The sequence below is a fragment of the Accipiter gentilis genome, chromosome 14, assembly GCF_929443795.1.
Source record: "Accipiter gentilis chromosome 14, bAccGen1.1, whole genome shotgun sequence".
Classification (NCBI taxonomy): domain Eukaryota; kingdom Metazoa; phylum Chordata; class Aves; order Accipitriformes; family Accipitridae; genus Astur; species Astur gentilis.
The window spans coordinates 2,377,305-2,392,650 of NC_064893.1; the positions used below are offsets into that span (position 1 = coordinate 2,377,305).

Below are 15,346 nucleotides of genomic sequence, written 5' to 3' on the forward strand. Positions count from 1 at the left end.
TCTTCCCCGGGGCTGAGGGCGGAGGAGATGGCCCCCCTTGAGGAGGGGCGGGGGTGGGGGGTGGGCAAGCAGGTCTCATCTGCGGCTGTCAAGCCGGGTGAAGTTTCTGCTGAGCCTGCCGAGCGGCCGTGGCTGTTTCTGGCCCGCTGAGGGCTGGCGCCGCTTGTTGGGAGCTGGCTGCTTGGAGGGTCCCGGAGAGCCCCCGGTGGTCCTGCGGCACTTTGGGCAGCATGCTGCTGGAGGAACCCCGGGCATGGTGGTGTGGTGCCCCATCAGCCCTGCGGGAGGTGGGCTCACCTCCATGGGCTCTTCCTCCTGTGGAGGTGGGCCCACCTCCATGGGCTCGTCGCCATTGTGCGGCAGGCCGACCTCCGTGGGCTCGACTCGCCTTGCCGTAGGTGCTGCTCCTCCCGTCAGCCTGCTTGCGTTTTTTGGGCTGCGGAGGCATGCTGAGTGGTTCCGAGAACCTCTCCTCTGTCTTGCCCCTGAGCGTGGGCTCTCGCCTTGCTTCGCCGGGTCCTCCTCTACCAAGCACGCGTGGTGTCAGAGCCTGTAGCTGCTCAGCGAGCAGTGGGCCGGCTGCAGGGCTGCCAGCTCCTGTGCCGGAAGGCTGGTGACGTCACCAAAGGCAGTTAGGGTGGCTGGCGTGGTGGCCCATGATGCCCCATTCCAGGTGGCCATTTTGCTTGCCAGAGAGAAAGGCTGCCCCTCGGGCACCGGGGCTGCCCTGCAGCTGCCCTTGTGTGCCCTGGGCTCCAGCCCCAGCCCCCTCCTCGTGCCAGGCCTGCGGTCCCCTTGACGGGACGGTGGCCACAGTGTCCCCGGAGGGTCAGGGAGTCTCCATTACCCTCCAGCCGCTGGGCTGCCTGCAAGTGGCCTTGTCCCCGCACCTGACAGCAGCAGAGAGGGGCAGAGGGGAGGAGAGGGCCTGGCGTCCTCTGGGCCGCTGCGCAGGGCCGGCGGGAGGAGGCCGTTGTAGGACCACCGGGGGAGGTCCTCGGGGCCTGGAGGGGGGGGGTTCACTCTGAGAGCGGGAAGGCCCCTGGGGGATTGCTGTCCCCGGCTAGTTCTTGCCTCAGCTACTGAACGGGTGCTTGAAAATGAAGCCAGAGCTGCCCTGGCGTTGCTCATAGAATAGCTGCAGATCAGTCGTGCCTCTAGACAAGCACGCAGGACCGATTTGATCTTGGCTACGGGCTCTTCAGGGGAGTGCTTAGGGTGAAGGGTGTGGAGGTGCTTCCCTCCCATCAGGTGATTCCCATGTACAGCGTAAAAGCTGTTGAGAGCACCGCATCAGTTAAGGAGGGAAGGGAGGTGTCTTTCCTTCCTCCACAGCGACTCAATGAGCAGCAGTCTGCAAAGAGCAATCTTGCCGACTGTGGTGTGGTTGGAAGAAGGAAAACGAAGCTGGCTGCGAAGGTGTTTCTGGTGACGGCTGGCCATGCCTGTGCTGCCACGGTGACAGCGCATCCCAGCGTGCCCCTTGTTCCTGTGTCGTCCCAGTCCTCTGCTTTCGTGGCCTCTATAGATAGAGAAAGCAGTACCGACTTCTAAACTGGGCACCGGTGTCACGGGGGAAGGTGTCATCTCTCTGCTATTTACTAGTTTCCTTTCTTCCTTTGGCTCATGGTTCTTTGTCAAGGCCACTGTGCAGACCGCGTCTTTAGGGAATTGTTTGTCTTTTCTGGGGGTTGGATTTTTACGAGCTTTTAGGTGAGAGAGCGAGCTGGTGTCGGTGGGGAGGAGGTGCTGGTGAGCGCTGTCATTTTCCTGTAATGAAAAGCATTCTGGGTGATGGAGATCTCAGGACACCTTTTCTGTATTCGTACCGTACTTGTTGCCATGATGCCGCATGAGCAGGAATAAAACAGGAGATAGGTTTAGGTAGTAATGGTCAGAGGGCAGCTTGTCTCTAGGACATTTCCTTGGCCTGAGTTGATAGGCAAGTAATCTTTATTGGAAAATGTTCTGATATGACCGTGCTTGTGAATACTCTAGCCCGGTGCAACTGTGACTCTCTGGAGGAGATGAACTCAGGGGCGTGCCTGCCTGTATCAGCTTGATATAGCTGATAGATGATAAAGACTTGGATAATTTTTCTTGAGTCAAGTTCTTTAATGAATCGCTCAGGACAATTACTATTTGAGTGAATTGACTTTGGTTCTTCATGAACTTCTTCCTGAATACAAACCTGGGTTTGCATCATGGGGAATAAAGGAGAAGAAGATACTGCAGGAATAGCAGGGGGTTCTCTGACTTTATAGTCCCACTGGCAACAGTGGAAGTGAAAGCTGAATTTGCCTGCCTCTTGACCGTATGTCGATAGTAATAACATTGATAAAGCCTCTGTGTTCAGTGCTATACTTTTGCACAGTTTCACAGCAACATGCAGGCATTTGAAAGTAGTGCAGGCTCTTCTCTTACCTCCTTTCTTCTTTGAGATGGTAAAATATGTTTTCTGAAAGGTAGAGAAGATGAAACTGTTTCAGTTGGCTTGCTTTTCTGCTTTTTCCTCTGCTTTTACGTAGACTGGGCTTCTCTGACATAAAGGTGCTAGCCCCAAGTAAAGACAGATCACTCTGAAAGGGTGTCATGTAAAACATGGATGGGCTTTTGTGCATTATTAGCATCATTAAATACAGTCCAGTGAGACCTCAGTGGAAACACCTCTTGCAAAGAGTTTCTGGGGACTATTGAGCCAGGGCTGCTATGCAGCATTCAGACTGCAGCACCATAACGTGTTGTGTAGACTTAGAAGACAATGGCAGAAACAAAGTGCTAAAGCTGGTCGGAGCAAAAAGTAACAGCTGTGTGTATCCCAGGCTCCGATGTGACTGAGAAGCAAAACCAAGAAAAGTCAAAATACCTGTGCTTAATTCTCTCTGTAACGTGTTTCAGCCTTAGCTCCACCTGGCAACAAATGCACAAACCTATTGTCCTCTAGGGTATGCCTTTTGAGATTTTCTCTCATGCATTACCTATGCCCAGTAAATTACCTGTGTCCACATGCCTTTCAAAGTCACCTGCTGTTGTGATGCCTGCTGTTTGAAGTGACAAAGAAGAACTCCTCAGTCTTAAAATACTTTCTTTGTTAATGTCTCTGAAGTATTCTTCCTCTCTGGTTCAGAGGAAACAGTGTTCTGAAATATGTGCGGAGGTCAGCGAATGTGCATATTCCAGACTTACATCTATGAAGGGGAAACTAGTATTTGTGTGCTTGTGAGCATACGTAGATGCTGGGACTGAAGTCAGTGACTCATTTGCTTGAGCTGAGCCCTTTGCTTTTGCATTCTTACTGCAATAAGCTATGCACAAAGTCTCCCATGCAGTCCGTTAGGATGGAGTTGCACTCCAGAGGGTGCAGTGAAGTGTCTGCTGTTTCCCAGGAATAATCCCAAGCACTAATTGTTCCCACAGCCTAGTCATAGGTGGCGTCTGGTTTAGTATCTGGTGTAGCACTGTAAGAAACCACTCCTGTGCTACCAGAAGCAAGGGGCTTAACCTGTGCCAACAGTGACATTTCAGCTTTGCTTGCCTTGTTAGAATGCTTTTTTAACTTTGTTTCTTCCTTTTCTTTCCTTTTATTTCCCCCCCTTTAGTTTTCACCCTGCCTCTCCCGCAGGGTACAACCCATCTTAATGTGCATAGATTAATGTATAGAATCATAGAATCATAGAATCATTTAGTTTTAAAACACCTTCAAGATCATCGAGTCCAACCATTAGCCATGCCCACTAAAGCATGTAGTTTGAAAATGAGCTCTAGAGGTCATCGATCCTAACCTACTGCTCACAGCAGGGCTTGCTTCTGACATGCGTAGTATGTTCACACATGGTAAAGGAAGGTAGGGGACATTTTCCGATTTCCCGAATTTCTTGCATCAGTACCTTATCCTTAGTCTAGCTACATAGTTGTTCAGTTCATCACTTTCACAATATTTCAGCAAGGAACTTGGACATGCTGGAACACAAGACTTTGGTTTCAGAAGGCATGTTGGGGCCATGGGTTTAATTCTTCATGGGTATGAAGACAAAGACTTTTGAAAAAATCATACAAGAAAATGGAAACAAACCCCTCATTTATCTTGTTAACTAATTGTTTGCAATGTGGAAAAATGTATTTTTTTTCAAATTTAAATAGCCTGCATAATGCTAATTTGTTCTAGTCTCAAAGGGAAGAAAGGGTTGTCTGGTTTATCTTTCCATGGTTCATTTGCCTTTGTCATGCTCCCTGTTATTTACAAGCTCTCTCACTGGTTTTGTTCTAGGCTTCTTTTTTTCTTCTATTTTCTTTCCAATTAAAAAGATCTTCTTTCCCTCTAATCATATTGTGTGCCTGAAATCTCTTTAGTTTTCCTGTTATTGTCTTCCTCAGGATGATGCCTTGGAATGAATTTGTTATACTTTACCATATGAACTAGAATATTTTGGGTTCTCTCACAGACATAATGTTGAAAGACCATTTGGAATTACTCTGATGTTTATCTCTTAGAGGATTGGTATACAAGCATAATCAGTAGGAACAACTTCCAAGAGCTGACACACTTTTTGCTCATTTCCTTCTTTCCTTTATTTAACTCTGTTGTTCAGCCGTGATTATTACTTTCTTTGGTGTTATTTTCTGATTAATCTTTATCATTATTAGGACTTACCATATGATTTCTTTGTGAATCCAGACAAAGAGGTGCAAATGGTAAAGCTTAAGAGTTCTTTCTCTGATCCTGTCAAGAATTACAGGAGGATATTTCCTGCAGCAGACCTGTAAAACTGCAGAAGTGCAGGACTTCTGTCACCTCGGTTTGTACCAAGGGGGAGTGAGAACCTCCTCTCCTCCAGACTATTGTGATTGATAAGCAGATGATCATGAGCTCTGAAAATGATAACTCCTTTGGAATAAAATAAAAGACCATTAACTCTGGGGAAGGAAACAAACTAATTATTGCTGTCTTTGCTTTGTGTCATTTTCTTGGAAATGCATCCATTTATTTTGTTAGATTTGGAAACACTGCTCTTTCCTCTTCCTTTTTCTTTCTGTATGCATCAATCCTTTTGTTTATATGCCAGTGACTTGCCTTAGTAGCTAATTCTTCATATTTATTGCATGTTTGTGAAAGGCAATCATGCCTCATTATCCTTTTTTTGCTTCTACTCTGGAAGCCAATGCTTGTTCTTTCAAGCCTTCTTCCCCCCCCACCCCCCACCCCCTATCATCGCAGAGAGTTGGAAGGTTTTGTTCTGGATTGTTTTTGCCAACCCTTCAGAAATGAAAAACGTTCACGTTTTCTCCCTCTTTTCACCTGCGATGGTGCGCCAGTGCTTTCTCAATAGTTCTTGATGGCTTTGTTCCTTAAAACTAGCTCTCCGTTCTCAAGATGAAGTCCATCACAGCCTAGCGAAAGATAGTATCACTGCTTTGATTGAGATTGCATCCATTCTCTACAAGCTCTTTGCCATCTTGTTTGCTTTTGCTTGCAAGGTTGTAGCAGAAAAAAGGGACTAAAAGGTTCCCATTACTTACCTGCTTTTTCTCTCCTGTTACTCACAAGCCTGTTTTGACTTTGTGCTACCTACACTGGTTTGTTTATTTATTACCCACAGTTTGCAACTGTAATCCCTGTCTGCATTCTGAGTGGTCTTCCTCAAATGCTGTTATGATATTTAATACCTCTCCTCAGGTGTATTACACCCTATTTGAAAACCTACATTACCTGAACTTGTTCAACAAGTGATGTTTTGATAGGGCATGCAAGTTAGCACTTTTCCTGCCTGTGTCTTAAGAGATGAGGTAGGAGACCTCAAGCACAGAGCTCATTGCCTTAGTGATGTTTTAAGACTTGGGTCATAAGATCCCGTTGGTGCGGGACTTGTCAGGTGATGCCCAGAATGTCTGAAGTGGATGCATTAGGCTAGCTGGGCATGTCATGTAGTAGTTCTGCATGCATAATGTAGGTTTGCTGTGCCTGATTTTTTTCTATCATTTGCACTCTCTCCTTTTGGGAAATGGCAGACCACGGTTGAGGAAGGGAAGTCCAGATCTAGACATGTGGCCTGGAAACCCTAGTTCCTTTTTTCCCCCATTGCAGCTGCCAGAAGTAGTTGCTTGAAAGTTGAAATTGTGTTCTTCATCAGCTGTAAAGCATTCCCTATTCACAAGTCATACCTGGAAACAGAATCATCACAGGTTTCTCCAGCACCACTGCTGTCCATTCCTGTCCTGGACGAATTGTGTACAAATGAGAAAGTAGTTTAGTTTCTGTGTCTGCTCGCTTCTTCATCTCTTCACCCTTCTCTCTCTCTCTCTCTCAAAAAAAAAAAAAAAAAAATCAAGAGCTACCTTGATTATGGTCAGTGGCATTGTGCAAAATATCCCTGGCCAGTTGTTTCAAACTGCATCTTTAGTGTAAGGATCTTCAATACTGAGACTTGCTTCATTCTTCATTGGTTCTGCAGAGATGGCTGCAAAAGGCAGAAGAGCTGGACAGGTCACTGTGTGCAGAGCCCGCCAGTCATCTGTGCTTCCCCTGCACATGGTTAACAGAGCAGTGGTGAGCCCTGAGCTATATGTAGTAGATGTCTAGAATAGATTTATGAAACCATACTGCCTTTAGTAGTCTTTGAATTAAAAGGTAGTTCATACATGAATGTCTGTCAGAATGTTTGCAGGTTGACAGTGAGCTGTTACAAAAATATTTGGCAAACGCTGTGGGAAAGGTTTTCTCTGAATGTAATACTTTTAAGCATTTCATAGAAATATTTACAGCATGCGCTGTATCTAGAGCCTTTGTCTCTGATGCACTTGATGTTAATCGCACTCCTTGTGTGCTACCAGTGCAAAACCAGACATAAAATGATTGATTGACTCGGAGGCAAACAATGAAAAGCAACTGAGTCATTTAGAAATGTAAGTCAAAAGTGACTTAAGCATTGAAGAGTAAGGCTTCGACTAGGCAATCAGGAAAACAAAACATCAGTGCTTTCTCAAATGTTTCTAGAAACGAGAAATAAATAACAAAACATACATCTTGTGAGGTTGTGTTCCCTGTTCTCCTCATGATTGTGATCGATGAAGACTTTCAGTTCCTGGAAAGTAGTGACATTCTTCTGTATTTGAGGCTCTGCTACCCAGGTCAACTGAGCTGAAAATACACACCCTGGTGGTATGTGCATACCTGCCCATGTATCATCAAGTTCCACTTGAAGAAGCTTGATTTTCTGGAGGTTTCCCTCCCTTTCTTCCTCACACGTTGCCCTTTAAGAAGGGCACATTCTTCCCCTTGCTCTGCCTTAAGCCTTATTAGCTCCTGAAACCATTTTGCTGAAGTTCAGTTTATTTAGCTGAAGCCTCAGGAAGAGCACTGGTGGCTTTTGTGTATCAGCCAGAGGTTTGCTTTAAAACAGCTGGCAGGCTGCAGGGGAAAGGCAATGATGTGCATACAGCATTGATGGTCAGCAGGGGCTAACTTGCCTTAGAAGACAAAAGCCTTAATGCCTGGGCAAATGACAGCTTATCTGATTGCCCCGTAATCTCTTTTCAGCACTGGCTGACAGAGCTGGAGATCTTCGCTATGATCTTTGCAGCTGCCATCCATGACTATGAACACACTGGAACCACCAACAACTTTCACATCCAGACACGGTAAGGCCACTGTAAGTCACGATGAAGGGTTGGGAAATGGAGGGGGAGAGTACACTTTAGAGAGTAACAGCACAGCCACCTAGAAAAGTTCAGGAGCTTTTGCTTTCAAGTGTTACAGGAGGAAAGTTCACTTCCTTCCTTAGGTTGCATGTAATTTTCTCTTGCTCAAGCATTTACAATGGAATGTGTGTATTCTAGCTTCCTGAGCTTTGTTTCGTGTTAATAACCAGGGAAAAAGGAAGATGCCAAAATATTTCTGTGTAATGTTGCCGAAGACAAATTGCAGTAGAGAGTGATGTATTTTGGTGAAGGTCTAGTTTTGGTGGAGATACAATAATTCAACCATTTTGTCTCCTTGTTGAATTTGAAGAATCAAGCGTTAACTGCATACGTCAAGATGTCAGCAATGTCAGAGAACACCAACACTATGCATACTATTTTTACTTGAGTGGAAAACCACACCTGCAGCAAGGGGATACGTTTACCATTACCTCTTCAGGGATGCCATTTTTTAAAGCTTTGTAAATTGCTGGACTGTAATTACTGATCACAAGCTAGACTGGACCGTTGTGGTTTTTGAACTCAGAATCTTCTATAAGGCTTTTGGGTTAGTGGAAGAGAGAAGGAGAAGATGAGGATAGCAGCAAAATTCAGAAGGGTGCAAAGACTGTGAAGTCCCTAGTTGCAGGGATAATTGGGCATCTAATGTCTGTGTATTATTTTGACAATGGGAGCGTACTGGTAGCAATGACAAAATGTCTAGATGTGCTTGGCTGACACTGCACACTTGGGAATTTGTAAGATGCATTGGATCTTAGCCTAAATTCTATGTCAGGAGTGTGTTAGCTGAATCACGCTGTGTATCACGGATACATAAAGGTTGCTAGGATAAATCACACATGTGCTCAGGAATGCTTGGGAACATAGAAGTTTCTGCCTCTGTTCTGGGCCAAGCCACACTCCACTTCTTACGGCTTCATGCAGGCAAGAATTAGAGATCTGCTGTATTTCCCAAATACTTGTAGAAGAATTCAAGGAAGGACAGTTGCAATTTAATTTCTGTGACAGTGAACATCAGAGGGTGTGAACTGTCAGGGGAGAAAAATAGACACTGCTCTCTGAGAAGCAGAACTGAGTGGGGACTGTAACAAGTCATACTCACCCTCTGTTGCCATTAGCTTCCAGCAAGACCTTTGTCTTCAGACCAGTTTAGCAATTCATCAATCTCAGCTCTACACACTGGAGCTTAAAATAAGGCATGAAGTACCTTTGGTCTTACTCTATCCCACTGGCAATTGCCCTTCCAGACAGCATAGTCTAGCACACAGATGACAGAAAGCAGTTCTATCTTGCTTACAGCCAGTTTGCTGTTCTGGAAACAATACTGGGACACATCTTGCAATGGCTTCCTTGGGTACAGTCAGGCTTTAATACGAGAGCAACATCCACAAGAGGTGGAAAAGAGTCTCGTGATTCAATTCCAAATTTATATACCTCTCACAGCTCAGCAGTTTTTTTCAGTATGTAGCAAGGAGACTAGGTGAGTCTCAGCTACTGAAATAGATTCTGCAGTGAATTCTGATCTTTAGTTTTCCTTTACTGAATAGCAGCAATGAACAAAGTATTACAAGCACTCTTAAAATGCTCCCATCTGTGCTATAGAACTAATCTCTGCATCTGATCAACGGAAAACTTCTGAATGTGAGACTCTTTAGAGAGGGCAGAAACATCACCTTTCCTATGTTTTCTTTTAAATGCTAGGTCAGACTCAGCCATTCTCTATAATGACCGATCTGTGCTTGAAAATCACCATGTTAGTGCGGCATATCGTCTTTTGCAAGATGATGAAGAGATGAATATTTTATCTAATCTCTCAAAGGATGACTGGAGGTAAAAATGAGCGCGGTGACTGCCTAGGAACATAGCAGCATCACCATAGACTGTTGTTACCTTGTTTGAACAGCAATATGCATTGTTGTGTGTTACATATTAGTATTTCTATTGCTGCAAGAAAAAGAGCTTTAAAAGGTGTTTGTCTTGCTTATTTCTGCTTTTGGTTTTCACCTCTGGCAGTGAGACTAGACTGCACGACAGTGGATTATAATATACAAATTGACTCCCATCTAGTTTCTGAATGTCACAGAGGAACCCTTTGGACACATGCATTTCTAAGTGAGCGTAGAGCTAGCCTGCTGTTTGTTGATCCTAAAGCACAAGCATAACCTGTATCCACTTTGCCACTCCCTGCCTGGAAATTGTAAATGGGACTTAATGTAAAAAGAATCCAGTCCAAGGAGCATAAATCAGTGTGCTATATATGCCAAGGTGATGTAAGAAGGTGTAATTTAAAATAAGCCTCCTGCAGCATATGATTTATGTGCCAAAATCGGCCCATGATTTGCTTGCTAGAAGCAGACAGTTCAAACTGATGAGGGCTTTCTGGTTTTATGGGGTTTTTTGAACTCCAACGGGTGGTATTTAAAAATAGCCCAGTGTGCTGGACAGGAAGAATTTTGCCCCACGGTCTCTCTCATGGGAGGGGAAGCAACTTGTGGGATCTTACGTGACGCATGGTGCCTCCTGCATACACTTAAATGTGATACAGTGCTGAGCAGTCAGTTCCTCTTCTTTTAATATAAATGTGGGGAAATGACCCCTTCTCCAGGGCCTGGCTTCTAGCAAGCTGGTCAGTGAAGGCACTGCTTGCTAATCTGTTTAGCCTGAATTTCCTATTTATTTCAACTTGTGGACAGTCATGGGATCCTGTACTGAACACCAGGAATAAAACTCAGGAACTTAGGTGGCTGATTTCAATCAATGTGGAGGAGTGGCCTGAGAAATTCTGTCCCCCGATATAGACAGTAGTCTCATGGTGGGCAGCAAGCAGGAACTTAAAAAAAAAAAAATTAAAAAAATCTACATTGAAGTGTTAAAAATCAAATTTATTTTTTTAGCTACAGCTGGTAATGCCTTGTCAAATAGTGGCAGCAAATTACTGCTTCCTGTTATGTTGGCAGGGGAAATGCAAGGAACTAAAAGAACAGAAACAGCAGCCTTAGAGCCACTATCTGCAAGGAACAGTGGAACATCTAGTTGAGTAGGTGTCGTGGTTTCAGCCCAGCCGGTAACAAAGGACCATGCAGCCGCTTGCTCACTCCTCCGCCCCGCTCCGGTGGGATAGGGAGAAGACGAAGGAGAGAAAAGAAAAAGAAACTGGAACCTCAAGGGTTGAGATAAAAACAGTTTACTGGGACAAACACAAAGAAAATTACAACAACAACAACGGTACTAATGAAAAAGTATACAAAAAGAGTGATGCACAGTGCAACTGCTCACCATCCGGGACTGACACTCCGCCACTTCCCCCACCAAAAACAGAGACCACCCCCCCACCCGCTCCCCATTTATATACTGAGCATGATGTCCCATGGTATGGAATAGCTCCTTGGCTAGTTCAGGTCAGCTGCCCCGGCTATGTCCCCAACTCCAGGTTCCTGTAAAAATTAACTCTATCCCAGCTGAACCCAGGATATTATCCACCCCTTATTCTATACCATCTACATCATGCCCAGATCTTACGTTTTCCAATCAACCACTACTACTTTCCTTGTCTTATATATAAATATATGGACTCCCCGCCCCGACCTCGCACACACACACACACGGTGTTCCTTTAGCTTATGGGCTATCCCTCTAATGTGTCCATCGATTTTGGGGCTCTATCTGTTGTAACAGTTCTTCAGGATAAGAGAGAGGGTGTGAGATGTTGGGTTGTTGTATGCTGCCTCTGGAACTTGTGGCTAGTACATTTGGTGCAACTCATGCCCTTGGTCTGCAGGTCAAAGATGTTGATCTTGAGGAAATTGCTGGGTGCCAGTTCAAGTTCTATCGCTGTTGTACTTGGCTCAGTTTCAAAACTCCATGCTGTAGTCATTTGGATAATTCTCACAATAATACCCTTGATATGGCATATAGACACTATAGATACAATGACATGCATTGGCAGGTTATTTAGCAGTTAAATATCATACAGCCCAATTCACCGGCTATTCTCTCCCAAAATCAAATCTCCCTGAGGTACACATCGAACTTCCCCATCATTCTGCATCACCCACCAAGTGTACCCAGGTCCTTGAGCAAAAACAACCCCTTGAATGGGTTTGCCTCTGCTTGAGGGAGGACTAACCCAGACTGTCTTTCCCAACATACTCCACATGCGCACTACAGGGTCTTTTATCCCCTTCTACAGTATGTGGAACTCTTGGTTGGGCGGGGCCAGCCCGATTGGCGGATCCTCTAGTATTAACTAACCAGGTGGCTTCTGTTAAATGTGTATCCCAATGCTTGAAAGTTCCACCCCCCATTGCTCTCAATGTAGTTTTCAGCAGTCCATTGTATCGTTCAATTTTTCCGGAGGCCGGTGCATGATACGGGATGTGATATACCCACTCAATGCCATGTTCTTTGGCCCAGGTGTCTACGAGGTTGTTTTGGAAGTGAGTCCCATTGTCCGACTTGATTCTTTCTGGGGTGCCATGTTGCCATAAAATTTTCTCTTCAAGGCCCAAGATAGTGTTCTGGGCAGTGGCATGCGACATAGGGTATGTTTCCAGCCATCCAGTGGTTGCTTCCACCATTGTAAGCACATGGCACTTGCCTTGGCGTGTTCGTGGGAGTGTGATATAGTCAATCTGCCAGGCCTCCCACTGTTTATATTTCAGCCATCGCCCTCCATGCGACAGGGGTTTTTGCCGCTTGGCTTGCTTAATTGCAGCACATGTTTCACATTCATGGATGACCTGTGCGATAGTGCCCATGGTCAAGTCCACCCCTCGATCTCTAGCCCATCTATATGTAGCATCTCTTTCCTGATGGCCTGAGGTATCGTGGGCCCACTGAGCCATAAATAGCTCACCCTTATGTTGCCAGTCCAGGTCCACCTGAGACACTTCAATCTTGGTGGCCTGATCTGCCTGCTGGTTGTTTTGATGTTCTTCAGTGGCTCGACTCGGGTACATGAGCATCTACGTGACGTACTTTTACCACTAGCTTCTCTATCTGAACAGCGATATCTTGCCACAGTGCGGCAGCCCAGATGGGTTTACCTCTGCGCTGCCATTTGCCCTTCTTCCATTGCTGTAGGCACCCCCATAGGGCATTTGCCACCATCCATGAGTCAGTATAAAGATAGAGCGCTGGCCACTTTTCTCTTTCAGCAATGTCTAACGCTAGCTGGATGGCTTTCACCTCTGCAAACTGACTCAATTCACCTTCTCCTTCAGCAGTTTCTGCGACTAGTCATGTAGGACTCCATACAGCAGCCTTCCACCTCTGATGTTTTCCCACAATGCGACAGGACCCATCAGTGAACAGGGCATATTGCCTCTCATTTTTTGGCAGTTTATTATACAGCGGGGCCTCTTCAGCCCGTGTCACCTCCTCCTCTGGCGACATTCCAAAATCTTTGCCTTCTGGCCAGTCCGTGATCACTTCTAACATTCCTGGGCGACTGGGGTTTCCTGTGCGAGCCCGCTGTGTGATCAGTGCGATCCACTTACTCCATGTGGCGTCAGTCACGTGATGTGTAGAGGAAACTTTCCCTTTGAACATAGGGGTGCTAAGAAGAGCTGTGTTTCAGTACCAACCACTTCTGAGGCAGCTCGAACTCCTTCATGTGCTGCCAAGATCTCTTTTTCAGTTGGAGTATAGCGAGCCTCAGATCCTCGATATCCCCGACTCCAAAACCCCAGGGGTCGGCCACGGGTCTCCCCAGGTGCTTTCTGCCAAAGGCTCCAGGTAGGGCCATTCTCCCCAGCCGCAGTGTAGAGCACATTTTTAATATCTTGTCCTGTCTGGACTGGCCCAAGAGATACTGCATGAACAATCTCCCGCTTAATTTGTTCAAAGGCTTGTCGTTGCTCAGGCCCCCATTTAAAATCGTTCTTCTTCCGAGTAACTTGGTTAGAGAGGACTTACAATTTGACTGTAATTTGGAATATGCGTTCTCCAAAAACCCACAACACCTAAGAAAGCCTGTGTTTCCTTTTTACTAGTCGGTGAGAACATAGCTGCTGTTTGGTTGATCATGTCCACAGGGATCTGACGACGCCCATCTTGCCATTTTACTCCTAAGAACTGGATCTCCTGCGCAGGTCCCTTGACCTTACTTTCTTTTATGGCAAAACCAGCCTTCAAAAGGATTTGGATTATTTTCTTCCCTTTCTCAAAAACTTCTTCTGCCGTGTTGCCCCATATGATGATGTCATCAATATATTGCAGGTGCTCTGGAGCTTCACCTTTTTCTAGTGCAGCTTGAATCAGTCCATGACAAATGGTGGGGCTGTGTTTCCACCCCTGGGGCAGTCGATTCCAGGCGTACTGGACGCCCCTCCAAGTGAAAGCAAACTGAGGCCTGCACTCCGCTGCCAAAGGAATGGAGAACAATGCATTAGGAATGTCAATTGTGGCATACCACTTAGCTGCCTTTGATTCCAGTTCATATTGAAGCTCTAACATATCTGGCACAGCAGCGCTCAGCGGTGGCGTGACTTCATTCAGCCCACGATAATCTACTGTTAGTCTCCATTCCCCATTAGATTTCCGCACGGGCCATATGGGACTATTAAAGGGTGAGTGAGTCTTGCTGATCACTCCTTGGCTCTCCAATTGGCAAATCAGCTTATGGATGGAGTCTTAGTTGGTGCGATATTGTCGCCGGTGCACCGTCATGGTAGCAATTGGCACCTGTTGTTCTTCAGCCTTCAGCAACCCCACAACTGAAGGGTCTTGGGAGAGACCTGGCAGGGTGGACAGCTGTTCAATCTCCTCCGTCTCCAATGCAGCTATACCAAAGGCCCAACAGTACCCCTTTGGGTCCTTGAAATACCCCCTCCTGAGATAACCTATACCAAGGATGCACGGGGCCTCTGGGCCAGTTGCAATGGGGTGTTTATGCCACTCGTTCCTGGTTAGACTCATTTCAGCTTCCAATACGGTTAGCTCTTGGGATCCCCCTGTCACACCAGAGATACAGATGGGCTCTGCCCCTTTTATAACTCAATGGCATTAGGGTACATTGTGCACCAGTGTCTACTAGAGCCTTATATTCCTGTGGGTCTGATGTGCCAGGCCATCGAATCCACACTGTCCAGTAGACTTGGTTGTCCCTCTCCTCCACCTGGCTGGAGGCAGGGCCCCTCTAATCCTGGTTAGAATATCCGTTACTCACTTTCTGCACACGTGAATCAGAAGTCCCTTCAAGAGGATCAGAAATGAGATCAGCCCATCTACTGCGTCTGGGGGACTGCTCATGGGAAACTGGAGCAGCAGTTTTCCAAGAAGAATCCTCTTTTCTGGTTGTTTTTTCTCGCAACTCCTGTACCCGTGCATCCAAGACTGAGGTAGGTTTTCCATCCCACTTCCTCATGTCCTCTCCATGGTCACGCAGGTAAAACCACAGGTTATCCCGTCGTGTGTACTTTCTCTCTCCTCTCTCTTGGGCAGAGGAACACTTACTCCCAATAACTGCGATGCGGGCCTGTACAGGTGAGGAGGAGGACAGATCCACTTTGAATTGCTGGAACTCTCGGGACAGCTCCTCTACAGCTGAGACACAGGCCCGTAGGGAGGAAGAGAGACTTCCTTCGTATTGCCAGAGTTGGACAGCCAATTCATCCACCCTTTGTCCGTAGCCTTCTTTCCAGGACATTAC

The 15,346-nt window shown here is 46.2% G+C and overlaps 1 protein-coding gene across 5 annotated transcripts in view; it reads left to right on the forward strand.

Moving 5' to 3' along the window:
- The window catches only part of PDE1C (phosphodiesterase 1C), a 360,443-nt gene that overhangs the window by 264,162 nt on the left and 80,935 nt on the right, over positions 1–15,346 (forward strand). For all 5 annotated transcript variants that reach the window (XM_049817292.1, XM_049817291.1, XM_049817293.1 and 2 more), the window contains exons 9-10: positions 7,535–7,635; positions 9,397–9,525. In XM_049817292.1, the coding sequence (XP_049673249.1) occupies positions 7,535–7,635; positions 9,397–9,525 (230 nt within the window). The remainder of the gene's footprint in view (positions 1–7,534; positions 7,636–9,396; positions 9,526–15,346) is intronic.